Source organism: Leucoraja erinacea, chromosome 27, assembly GCF_028641065.1.
Source record: "Leucoraja erinacea ecotype New England chromosome 27, Leri_hhj_1, whole genome shotgun sequence".
NCBI lineage: Eukaryota > Metazoa > Chordata > Chondrichthyes > Rajiformes > Rajidae > Leucoraja > Leucoraja erinaceus.
The window spans coordinates 2,446,476-2,459,920 of NC_073403.1; the positions used below are offsets into that span (position 1 = coordinate 2,446,476).

At 46.4% G+C, this 13,445-nt stretch overlaps 1 protein-coding gene across 1 annotated transcript in view; it reads left to right on the forward strand.

Moving 5' to 3' along the window:
• Positions 1–13,445, forward strand: part of LOC129710019 (plexin domain-containing protein 1-like) — a 224,738-nt gene that overhangs the window by 27,687 nt on the left and 183,606 nt on the right. Inside the window, exon 2 of the mRNA XM_055656707.1 lies at positions 11,177–11,367. Coding sequence (XP_055512682.1) covers positions 11,177–11,367 — 191 coding nt within the window. The remainder of the gene's footprint in view (positions 1–11,176; positions 11,368–13,445) is intronic.

A 13,445-nucleotide genomic window follows, 5' to 3' on the forward strand; every position in this document is an offset into this window, starting at 1 on the left:
AAAAAAGTTGTTCGGCACGGACTTGTAGGGCAGAGCTGGCCTGTTTCCGTGCTGTAATTGTTATATGGTTATATGGTTATAGATCGGGGTAAACCTGGCTGCAATGAAGACGTGCCTGGCTGGGATATTGAAAAATTAAATGGACAGTTGCCAACCCGACAAGCAATAAAGGGAAGTGATGTGTGCTCGGTGCCAAGCAGGGACAAGGTGAATGGCCCATTCAGTCCATGCATCCGAATGGTGGGAGGGCCAGATGGCTGGTTTTCACTACTTCTTCTTGCGTAGGGCGAGCACAGCCTAAAGTTGTAAGGCAACTTGTTCTGTTTGACCTTCTGTAACGGCATGGACACTGGGCCAAGTTTAGTTTAGCGATACAGTGCGGAAATCTCCGGGTCCGCGCCGACCAGCGATCCCTGCACATTATCACCATCCTACACCCACTAGGGACAATATTTACACTTACACCAAAGCCAATTAACTGTTTAAGAAGGAACTGCAGATGCTGGAAAATCGAAGGAACACAAAAATGCTGGAGAAACTCAGCGGGTGCAGCAGCATCTATGGAGGGAAGGAAATAGGCAACGTTTCGGGCCGAAACCCTTCTTCAGACTGATGGGGGGTGGGGCGGGGAGAAGAAAGGAAAAAGTAGGAGGAGGAGACAGCTCGAGGGCTGGGGGATTGGAGGAGACAGCAAGGGCTAACAAAATTGGGAGAATTCAATGTTCATGCCCGCGGGATGCAGACTCCCCAGGCGGAATATGAGGTGCTGTTCCTCCAATTTCCGGTGTTGCTTGCTCTGGCCATGGAGGAGACCCAGGACAGAGAGGTCGGATGGGGAATGGGAGGGGGAGTTGAAGTGCTGAGCCACCGGGAGGTCAGCTTGGTTACTGCGGTCCGAGCGGAGGTGTTCGGCGAAACGATCGCCCAACCTACGCTTGGCCTCACCGATGTAGATCAGCTGACATCTAGAGCAGCGGATGCAGTAGATGAGGTTGGAGGAGGTGCAGGTGAACCTCTGTCGCACCTGGAACGACTGCTTGGGTCCTTGAATGGAGTCGAGGGGGGAGGTAAAGGGTCAGGTGTTGCATCTCTTGCGGTTGCAACGGAAAGTGCCCGGGGAGGGGGTGGTACGGGTGGGAAGGGAAGAATTGACAAGGGAGTTACGGAGGTCTTTGGAGTGTGGGAGGAAAGCGAAGATCTCGGAGAAAACCCACGCAGGTCACGGGGAGAACGTACAAACTCCGTCCAGACAGAACCCGTAGTCGGGATTGAACCCGGGTCTCCGGCGTTGCAAGCGCTGTAAGTCAGCAACTCTACCGCTGCGCCACCGTGACCACCTGTTCTGTGCTGTACTGGTTTACGTTCCGTGATTTATCTAGGGCATGTTTGAAAGATACTGCAATTGTTGTGAGTGATGTTAATCTGCATATTAATTGCGGAAACAAAACCCGTAAGCGTATTGAACTAGATTAACTTGTGGAACGTGTCAAGGTTTGTTTCTGAGAACGGTATGATTAAGCTATTTTAGATTTGGTCATTATTAATGAGAAAAGATTATGAAGAGGGCAGGCGCCAGGCATGATCTTGTATAACGGTAGAACAGCCTAAAGACAATAGACAATAGGTGCAGGAGGAGGCCATTCGGCCCTTCGAGCCAGCACCGCCATTCAATGTGATCATGGCTGATCATCCCCATTTTTCACACAGAGAGTGGTGAATCTCTGGAACTCTCTGCCACAGAGGGTAGTTGAGGCCAGTTCATTGGCTATATTTAAGAGGGAGTTAGATGTGGCCCTTGTGGCTAAGGGGATCAGGGGGTATGGAGAGAAGGCAGGTACGGGATACTGAGTTGGATGATCAGCCATGATCATATTGAATGGCGGTGCAGGCTCGAAGGGCCGAATGGCCCACTCCTGCACCTAATTTCTATGTTTCTATGTTTCTAGTACCCCGTTCCTGCCTTCTCCCCATATCCCCTGACTCCGCTATCTTTAAGAGCCCTATCTAACTCTCTTGAAAGCATCCAGAGAACCTGCCACCACCGCCTTCTGAGGCAGAGAATTCCACAGACTCGCCACTCTCTGTGAGAAAAAGTGTTTCCTCATCCTAAGAGGCTCAGGACTGACCTGTTTCACACAGAGGGTGGTGGGTGTATGGAACCAGCTGCGTGAGGAGGTAGTTGAAGCTGGGACTATCCCAATGTTTAAGAAACAGTTGGACAGGTACATGGATAGGGCAGGTTTGGAGGGATATGGACCAAACTCAGGCAGGTAGGAACTAGTGTAGCTGGGACATGTTGGCTGGTGGGGGCAAGTTGACCTGTTTCCACACTGTGTCACTCTTTGACTCTATTAGTTCCAGATTCTTATCCTCTCATTGGGTCACAGATTCCTGTAGCATTGAACAGGCCCTCTGGATCTCTCTCTGGAATTCTCTGCCACAGAGGGTAGTTGAGGCCAGTTCATTGGCTATATTTAAGAGGGAGTTAGATGTGGCACTTGTGGCTAAAGGGATCAGGGAGTATGGAGAGAAGGCAGGTACGGGATACTGAGTTGGATGATCAGCCATGATCATATTGTATGGCGGTGCAGGCTCGAAGGGCTGAATGGCCTCTACTCCTGCACCTAATTTCTATGTTTCTATGTTTCTATGCCCTTTGCCCCAACTCATCCATTTTGATCAAGATGCCATTCCAAGTTGAGTTTGGTTTTGTTTATGGTCACGTGTACCGAGGTACAGTGAAAAGCTTTTGTTGCCTGCTAACCAGTCAGCGGAAAGACAATCCATGCTTACAATTGAGCTATCCACATAAAGGCAATAATGTTTAGTGCAAGATAAAATCTAGTAAAGTCTGATTAAAGATAGTTTTAGGGCCTCTGGTGAGGTAGATAGAGGCTTAGGACTGCTGTCTAGCTGTTGATAGGATGGTTTAGCTGCCTTTATAACAGTTCATCCCTTCTGCCTGCTTTTGGCCCACATCCCTCCAAACCTTTCCTATCCATGTAAGTTAGGTCTTTATTCTCTGGAACGCAGAAGGTTAAGGGGGGACCTGATTGAGGTCTTTAAAATGATGAGAGGGATAGACAGAGTTGATGTGGACAAGCTTTTCCCTTTGAGAATAGGGAAGATTCAAACAAGAGGACATGACTTCAGAATGAAGGGACAGAAGTTTAGGGGTAACATGAGGGGGAACTTCTTTACTCAGAGAGTGGTAGCGGTGTGGAATGAGCTTCCAGTGGAAGTGGTGTCGGCAGGTTCGTTGGTATCATTTAAAAATAAATTGGATAGGCATGTGGATGAGAAGGGAATGGAGGGTTATGGTATGAGTGCAGGCAGGTGGGACTAAGGGGAAAAAAAGTTGTTCGGCACGGACTTGTAGGGCCGAGATGGCCTGTTTCCGTGCTGTAATTGTTATATGGTTATATGTACCCAAATGTATCTTAAAAATATTGTTATAGTATTTACGTCAACCACTTTGTCTGGCTGCTCATTCCATACGCCCATCATCCACTGTGCGAAAATTCCTTTAAAATATTTTCCCTCTCAACTTGAACCTTTGCTCCCTTGTTCTTGATTCCCTGCCCCTGGGATAAAGACTGAGAGCACCATTTATTCTCCCATGCTCCAAGAGGTAAAGTCCCAGCCTGCCCAACCTCCCCCAATAGCTCTTGAATCCCGGCACAACCCTCGTAAATCTTCTCTCTGCACTCTTTCCAGCGTAATGGCATCTTTCCTATAGTAAGGTGACCAACACTGAACGCAATGTTCCAAGTGCAACATGACATCCCAACTTCCAAACTCAATGCCCTTACTGATGATGGGCCTGAAGAAGGGTCTCGGCCTGAAACGTCACCCATTTCATCTCTCCGGAGATGCTGCCTGTCCCACTGAGTTACTCCAGCATTTTGTGTCTGCCTTCAGTTAAAAGCAACTGCGGAAATACAAGAATTAATTTCCTTCAGGATTTTTAGATATAAATCTATTGGAATAGTACCCAAAATAAGTCAGTGGCCTCGGGGAAACTTAAACCAAACATCAATCAAGATAATAATGAATAGAGGTGTGAAATAGGCTGTCATTTGTTTTACAATTGAACCGTGAATCCAGCTCCATTTATCTGAATCTGAAGAAGGGTCTTGACCTGAAATGTCACCTAGTCAATAGTCAATAGTCAATAGTCTATTTAATTGTCATTAAACATAATGGTCAATAGTCTATTAAATTGTCATTATAACATAACCTAGTTATGTTCGCCAGAGATGCTGTCTGTGTAAACCAGCATCTGCAGTTCCTTGTCCCCATCTATCGTTTGATGGGACGATTTAAATGATAAAACTTGTTTTCCAGCACGGTAGCGGGCTAGAGGGCTGCATGGTAGCGGGCTAGAGGGCTGCATGGTAGCGGGCTAGAGGGCTGCATCGCAGCGCCAGAGGCCCGGGATGTGTGGCGCTGTGAGGCAGCAGCTCTAGTGGTGTGTCTAAAGCAACGTGCTCACTCTCATTCAAAGTTCTTACTTAGCAATAAGGTTTTGAAGAGGAAAGTTGCAGTTCCGTTGCTTGCAAGAGATTAAAAACAGATAGCTTTGTGCTAAATGTTTAAGAAGGAACTGAGGCAGACGAAATGTTTTAAGAAGGAGCTGCTCCTATTTCCTTCACTCCATAGGTGCTGCCTCGCCCGCTGAGTTTCTCCAGCATTTTTATCTACGTTGCACTAAATGATTCTTTAAATAAATCTGTAGCGAACAACTGCAGATGCTGGTTTAAATCGAAGGTAGTTCAAGTTCAAGTTCAAGTGAGTTTATTGTCATGTGTCCCTGTATAGGACAATGAAATTCTTGCTTTGCTTCAGCATACAGAACATAGTAGGCATTTACTACAAAACAGATCAGTGTGGCCATATACTGTAATATAAATATACACACACACATGAATAAATAAACTGATAAAGTGCAAATAACAGATAATTGGTTATTAATAATCAGAGTTTTATCCGAGCCAGGTTTAATAGCCTGATGGCTGTAGACACAAAATGCTGGAGTAACTCAGCAGGACAGGCAGCATCTCTGGAGAGAAGGAATGGGTGACGTTTCGGTCGAGACCCTTCTTCAGACTCTGAGTTGAGCAAAGTAGCTTGTCAATTGCATGAGCTACCAATATTGATCTCTTAAATGTTTCCCTCTCCCCTGACTTAAATGAATCAGTTGGATCATGCACAGCCTGTTCATAGCCATAATTACAGTAGCGGGAATTCCAATACTCCTATGCTACCAGCTGTTTTTCCATCTAAGATTCTGTCTAGGAGTCTTTGTTCATTGCTTCTGTTCCTTTGAATAGAAACATAGAAAATAGGTGCAGGAGGAGGCCATTCGGCCCTTCGAGCCAGCACCGCCATTTATTGTGATCATGGCTGATCGTCCCCTGTCAATAACCCATGCCTGCCTTCTCTCCATATCCCTTGACTACACCAGCCCCTAGAGCTCTATCTAACTCTCTCTTAAATCCATCCAGTGACTTGGTCTCCACTGCCCTCTGTGGCAGGGAATTCCACAAATTCACAACTCTCTGGATGAAAAAAAAAAATTCTCACCTCAATCTTAAATAGCTTCCCCTTTATTCTAAGACTGTGGCCCCTGGTTCTGGACTTGCCCCACATTGGGAACATTTTTCCTGCATCTAGCTTGTCCAGTCCTTTTATAATTTTATATGTTTCTATAAGATCCCCCCTCGTCTTTCTAAACTCCAGTGAATACAAGCCTAGTCTTTTCAATCTTTCCTCATATGACAGCCCCGCCATCCCAGGGATCAATCTGGTGAACCTACGCTGCACTGCCTCAATCACCTTCCTCAAGATTAGGAGACCAAAACTGTACACAATACTCCAGATGTGGTCTCACCAGAGCCCTATACAACTGCAGAAGAACCTCTCTACTCCTACACTGAAATCCTCTTGTTATGCTCAGTATGTGTTTGTTGTCCACATGTGCCATTTTGCAGAAACTAGGAGCTGCAGATGCTGGTTGACACAAAAGGACACACATGCTGGAGAAGGGTTCGACCCAAAATATCATCTGTCCATGTTCCCCAGAGATGTTGCCTGAATACACGAACTTCGGCTTTTAATTGCCCTTCATCAGTAAGGGCTTTGATTATAGAAGTTGGGATGGCATGCTGTTGTTGTACCACAAGACTTCAGATTCAGATTCAGAAAACTTTAATCTTCTTTGACGTGGCTCAACATACAGACAGGACAATGTACTGATAAGCAGTCATACAGCACAGATTTCTGTGAGCACACACAGTGTGTATCGATCTTAAAAGCAAATATAAGATTAAAAACTGTAAAAAATAGACAAGATAAAAGTTGTGGATACGGGTAAAGTGACAATGCGTCAGGGTTAATTTGTCCATTGTTCATTTTTTATTTAAGCTGTTTATGGCAATGGGTATGAATGAGTTTTTGTGGATGTTTTTCTTGGATAGAGGGACTTTATATCGGCGGCCTGATGGCAGAAGTTGGAAAGACTTGTGCAGGGGTGGGTGGGATCCTGTGTAATGAGATTGGCTTTCCTTTTAACTGCCTGGGTGTGGAGTACTGATAATTGATGTTGAGTTTTGCCAGTTATTTTGCTTGCCTGATCGATGATCCGGGAAAGCGTTGATTTGTCTTTGACAGAGGTGAGGGTGAACCAGGATGTGATGTTATAGGTGAGTACAGACGACATAAATGGAAAAGATTGAATAGGAATCTGAGGGGTAACTTTTTCACACAGTGGGTGTATGGAGCGAGCTGCCAGAGGAGATAGTTGAGGCTGGGACTATCCCAACATTTAAGAAACAGTTAGACAGGTACATGGATAGGACAGGTTTGGAGGGATATGGGCCAAACGCGGGCAGCTGGGACTAGTGTAGATGGGACATGTTGGCCGGTGTGGTCTCAACCCTGAAACGTCACCTATTCCTTCGCTCCAAAGATGCTGCCTCACCCGCTGAGTTTCTCCAGCATTTTTGTCTACCTCGGACTATCTTTAATCGGCCTTTATCTTGCACTAAACGTTATTCCCTTTATCATGTGTCTGTACATTGTGGACATCCGCAGTGACCTTCTGCTAACTCAATAGCAGGTAACAAAAAAGCTTTTAATGTACCTCGTAACATGTGACAATAAACTAAACTAAACCTGCCTGCGTTTGGCCTGTACCCACTAAACATATCCTATCCAAGTATTTGCCCAAATGTTTTGTATACATTGTGATCCTACCTGTGTCAACCACCACCCCTGGCAGCTCGTTCCATGTACAGACCACCCTCTGTGTGCAAATACAAAGTTTCCAATTAAATCTTTCCTCTCTCAACTTAAATTATTTGATTTTAATGACATTCAATATTTGGATTCTGACCAATGATTCCACTGAGTTACACATTGTGGCGACTCTGAATGTTCACACATTTTTGGTGGGACCCTGAGCCTGAGACCCGGGTTCGATCCTGACTACGTGTGTTGTCTGTGCGGAGTTTGTATGTTCACCCCGTGGCCTGCGTGGGTTTTCTCCATGTGCTCCGGTTTCTTCCCACACTCCAAAGGCGAACAGGTTTGTAGGTTCATTGACATCAGTAAAGATTGTAAATTGTTCCTTGTGGGTGTCGGGTGGTGCTAGTGCACAGGGATCGCTGGTCAGTGTGGGCTCGGTGGGCCGATGGGATCGCTGTATCTCAATATCTCTATATCTATATATATATATCTGTATCTCTAAACTGAACAATGGCCCAAATTCAGATTCAGATTCAATTTTAATTGTCATTGTCAGTGTACAGTACAGAGACAACGAAATGCATTTAGCATCTCCCTGGAGGAGCGACATAGCAAACGATTTGAATAAATAATAATAAGTGTCCGGGGGGGGGGGTGGTGATTGGCAGTCACCGAGGTACGTTGTTGAGTAGAGTGACAGCCGCCGGAAAGAAGCTGTTCCTCGACCTGCTGGTTCGGCAACGGAGAGACCTGTAGCGCCTCCCGGATGGTAGGAGGGTAAACAGTCCATGGTTGGGGTGAGAGCAGTCCTTGGCGATGCTGAGCGCCCTCCGCAGACAGCGCTTGCTTTGGACAGACTCAATGGAGGGGAGCGAGGAACCGGTGATGCATTGGGCAATTTTCACCACCCTCTGCAATGCCTTCCGGTCGGAGACAGAGCAGCTGCCATACCAGACTGTGATGCAGTTGGTAAGGATGCTCTCGATGGTGCAGCGGTAGAAGTTCACCAGGATCTGAGGAGACAGATGGACCTTCTTCAGTCTCCTCAGGAAGAAGAGACGCTGATGAGCCTTCTTGATCAGAGTAGAGGTATTGTGGGTCCAAGAGAGGTCATCGGAGATGTTGACTCCCAGGAACCTGAAGCTAGAAACACGTTCCACCTCCGTCCCGTTAATGTGGATGGGGGTGTGCGTGCCGCCTCTGGACTTCCTGAAGTCTACAATGAGCTCCTTGGTCTTCTAAATTCTCCCCCAAAGCTTCAGAAGCAGAGAGCATGCAGTGACTCACTCTTTTCGAACAAGGACAATCAATTTCTAACTACATAACAATAAAACAGATGTATTTTGCAGCCAAATTCAGGGATCACATTTTTATTTACGTACTTTACAGTAATTCCACACAAAACAGTTAACGTTTGTACTGATCTTTTGCTGAAAGCAAAATGTGATAAAAATCAGAATTGGATTTCAAATGAATACCGTCAGTTTCTGAGAATTTGAGATGCAACAACAGAGGACTATTGCAATGAATATCATAGTTGATGAAAAGCTTATTGCAAAACAGGGAGATAATTCCAGACAGATGTGTTTCAGGCTGTGTTACTGCAGAAGCAGTGTTATATTTTCTAACGGTTTCATTCCCCACCTGAGCACTTAACACCCATGTTTCTGCTATTCTGTGGCCTTGTTTAATTTCCTGTCCTTCTATTAAAAAGCGTGCTATTTGCGTTAATGTATTTCGGGAGCGGCGTGGAGGCACAGCTGGTGGAGCTTCTGCCTCCTGCCCAGTGGCAGAGACCCCGGTTCAATCCTGACCCCGGGTGCTGTCTGGGCAGAGTTTGCACGTGTGAGTTTCCTCCGGGCGCTCCGATCTCCTCCCACAACCCAAAGAGGTGCGTGGCCCTCTGTAAAATTGTACAAATATGGAGTGGGTGAGAAAGTGAGGCAACATAGAACTAGCGTGAACGGGTAGACAAGATTGCTGGAGAAACTCAGCGGGTGAGGCAGCATCTATTGAGCGAAGGAATAGGTAACGTTTCGGGTCTCACAAAGGGTCTCGACCTGAAACTGAACTGTCATATCAACAATTAGAGAGCAGTCCTGAGGTACCATCTGCCTTATTGGAGATCCTTGGATTATCTTTAACCGGACTTTACATGACTTTATATTGCACTAAGTGTTATTCCCTTTATCATATATCTGTACACAGTGGACATGTATTGGATAGACTCGGCTTGTACTCGCTAGAATTTAGAAGATTGAGGGGAGACCTTATAGAAACTTACAAAATTCTTAAGGGGTTGGACAGGCTAGATGCAGGAAGATTGTTCCCGATGTTGGGGAAGTCCAGAACAAGGGGTCACAGTTTAAGGATAAAGGGGAAATCTTTTAGGACCGAGATTAGGAAAACATTTTTCACACAGAGAGTGGTCAATCACTGGAATTCTCTGCCACAGAAGGTAGTTGAGGCCACACAGTTCATTGGCTATATTTAAGAGGGAGTTAGATGTGGCCCTTGTGGCTAAAGGGATCAGGGGGTATGGAGAGAAGGCAGGTACAGGATACTGAGTTGGATGATCAGCCATGATCCTATTGAATGGCGAATGGTGCAGGCTCGAAGGGCCGAATGGCCTCTACTCCTGCACCTATTGTCTATGTTTCTATATGTGGATTGTAATCATGTATTGTCTTTCTGCTGACTGGTTAGCATGCAGCAATAGCCTTTCACTGTACCTGTGACAATAGTTGGCTGAGGAGGCCACATATAGACCCCGACCTCGGGTGGACTATGAGGAGGAGAACTGGATATTGTTAGTGCCTTCCCTCACGGTGAATTCTGCTGTGGGGGGACGTTTCTTGTTGATTTCCATAGTGTGCTGTTCTGTGTCTTTTTTTCTTTTTTTCTTTTTTCTTTTATATGGATTTATTGACATTTAATCTGTTCAATTAATTTAATCAATCTCTGTAAAGCACTTTGGTTCAAAGTGATTTTGTTTAAAAGTGCTATATAAACAAATATTACTTACTTACTTACTTACTTATAGGGGTACTAGGAAACCAAATGAGTGTGAATGGGTTTAAGAAGGAACTGCAGATGCTGGAGAATCGAAGGTTACACAAAAAAGCTGGAGAAACTCAGCGGGTGCAGCAGCATCTATGGAGCGAAGGAAATAGGCAACGTTTCGGGCTGAAACCCGCAGGGTTTCGGCCCGAAACGTTGCCTATTTCCTATAGTGGAGATAGAACTGCAGATGCTGGAAAATCGAAGGTAGACAAAAATGCTGGAGAAACTCAGCGGGTGCAGCAGCATCTATGGAGCGAAGGAAATAGGCAACGTTTCGGGCCGAAACCCTTCTTCAGACTGATCGGGGGCGGGGACAAGAAAGGGAAAAGGAGGAGGAGCCCGAAGGCTGGGGGATGGGAGGAGACAGCAGGGGACTGAGGAAGGGGAGGAGACAGCAAGGACTAACAACATTGGGAGAATTCGATGTTCATGCCCCAATGATGCAGATTCCCCAAACGGAATATGAGGTGCTGTTCCTCCAATTTCCGGGTGTTGCTCGCTGTGTGGCCATGGAGGAGACCCAGGACAGAGAGGTCGGAGACGGAGTGGGAGGGGGGAGTTGAAGTGCTGAGCCACCGGGAGGTCAGCTTGGTTATTGCGGACCGAGCGGAGGTGTTCGGCGAAACGATCGCCCAACCTCCGCTTGGTCTCACCGACATAGATCTGCTGACATCTAGAGCAGCGGACGCAATAGATGAGGTTGGAAGAGTTGCAGGTAAACCTCTGTCAGTGTGAATGGGTGTGGATGAGTGGTTGGCGTGAACTCGGAAGGCCGAAGGGCATGTTTCCATGCAGCATCTTAATAACAAACCCTACCCAGACACCAAGTGCTAACTCCTTGTCTTTATTCTGTGTCATTTAATAGATTTCCCTTATCAGCCCCCGTACACAAGTGCCGACGCCGTGAATCTGAAGGGCCAGCGATGGAGACGCAGTGCGCACATCAATATCGACTCCGTCAAAACATTGGAAGCTGAAGGGGACCGTCTGAGTCAGGATCTAGTGGGGGCCAGTCTGGCCATCGACACCCTGCCGGACAATGGGACCAACGTGGTGGTCAGTGCTTAACTTGTTCACATTGTCATAGAGTCAGAGTATCCTTGAGTCGGACAGCGTGGGTCTTCAGCCCAACTTGCCCAACACTGACCAACATGTCCCACTACATTCAATCTATCTTTCCCTCTCGTTGCCATTCTCTCCTGCCTTCTCCCCGTAACACCCCCGACACCCGTACTAATCAAGAACTTATCAATCTCCGCCTTAAAAATACCCAATGATGAAGGCAGATATGATAATGCTATTTGTATTGTATTGTTGTATTGTATTGTATATCTTACATAGAAACATAGAAATTAGGTGCAGGAGTAGGCCATTCGGCCCTTCGAGCCTGCACCGCCATTCAATATGATCATGGCTGATCATCCAACTCAGTATCCCGTACCTGCCTTCTCTCCATACCCCCTGATCCCCTTAGCCACAAGGGCCACATCCAACTCCCTCTTAAATATAGCCAATGAACTGGCATCAACTACCCTCTGTGGCAGAACTGGCCTCAACTACCCTCTGTGGCAGCAGACAATCTTTATTGTCATTTCCTGAGTATTCACATACCCAGAGGAAACAAAAAAACGTTGCTCAACCAGTGTCCATTCAGTGTGCATTAAAAAATAAATAGAAATAAAAATACATATCATGAACAAATTTAACACTCTACTAAACATTCAACAGGCGTTCCGATCGGCAGCTGCTTTTAGATAGGTATATGTATATAATAATAATAATAATAATAATAAATTTTATTTGCGGGCACCTTTCAAAGTCTCAAGGACACCTTACAGAGATTAACAAGAGAGAAAAAAAGATATAGTCGGAGTGAAATAAATAATAAGGACATCACCAATACACAAATTAAAGATAGAAATCGCTCCAAAGACCAAAAAAATCTAAAAGACAATGTGAAGAGAGAGCAGCAGCAGCTAAAGCACGCCAGCGTCCACTCTCCCTTCCGACAGCCATCTTGGACACAGACTAACATGTTTCCTTACACACAAAAAAAAAATCATCCCCCCACAATGATTGCCACTGTGGGGGAAGGCACAATGTCCAGTCCCCATCCCCAGTTCTCCCAAAGTCAGGCCTATTGAGGCCACCGCTGTTGCCTCTACGGAGGCCCGATGTTCCTGGCCGTTCTGGCCGGGTGCTGTTGCCCCGGCGTTGGGAGAGTCCTCTCAGCGGCTGGGCCACCTGGAACGGCCGCTTCGCGACTGGGGACCGCGGTTTCCCGAAGCCGACAAGGCCGCGCCGGTTTGGAGCTCCCAGGCTCCCGATGTTAGAGTCGGCACCGCCCGCTCCGCTCCGCAGACCCGCAGCCCAGAGGTGGATCATGTACATGCCAAGATCAGTTTAACATGGCATCATGTTTAAGAAGGAACTGCAGATGCTGGAGAATCGAAGGTAGACAAAAAAGCTGGAGAAACTCAGCGGGTGCAGCAGCATCTATGGAGCGAAGGAAATAGGCAACGTTTCGGTTTCGGCCCGAAACATTGCCTATTTCCGAAGGTTTCGGCCGAAAACGTTGCCTATTTCCGAAGGTTGCCTATTTCCTTCTATCTATCTAAGACGGAGATAGATAGATTATTGTGTTCAAGAAGGAACTGCAGATGCTGGAAGATCGAAGGTACACAAAATTGCTGGAGAAACTCAGCGGGTGCAGCAGCATCTATCTATGGAGCGAAGGAAATAGGCAACGTTTCGGGCCAAAACCCGGAAGGGTTTCGGCCCGAAACGTCGCCTATTTCCTCTAGTGGAGATTGTTCAACTCTTTGCATGGAGCGAAGGAAATGGGAAACGTTGCCTATTTCCTTCGCTCCATAGATGCTGCTGCACCCACTGAGTTTCTCCAGATTTTTTGTGTAACATGGCATTATGTTCGGTACAGACATTGTCAGCCAAAGGACCTGTCCTTACACTGTTCTACACTGTATCTACTCTAGAAAACCTGTCGGTCTAGTATAACCAACGCCCCAAGTGGTCTCGGATGTCAGAATCGTGCTGTACCAGTAAAGTCATCTCTGTCAGGACACACGTGTAAATATCTTTCTGAATTTGGGGCATTGTATAAAGATAGCCCACTA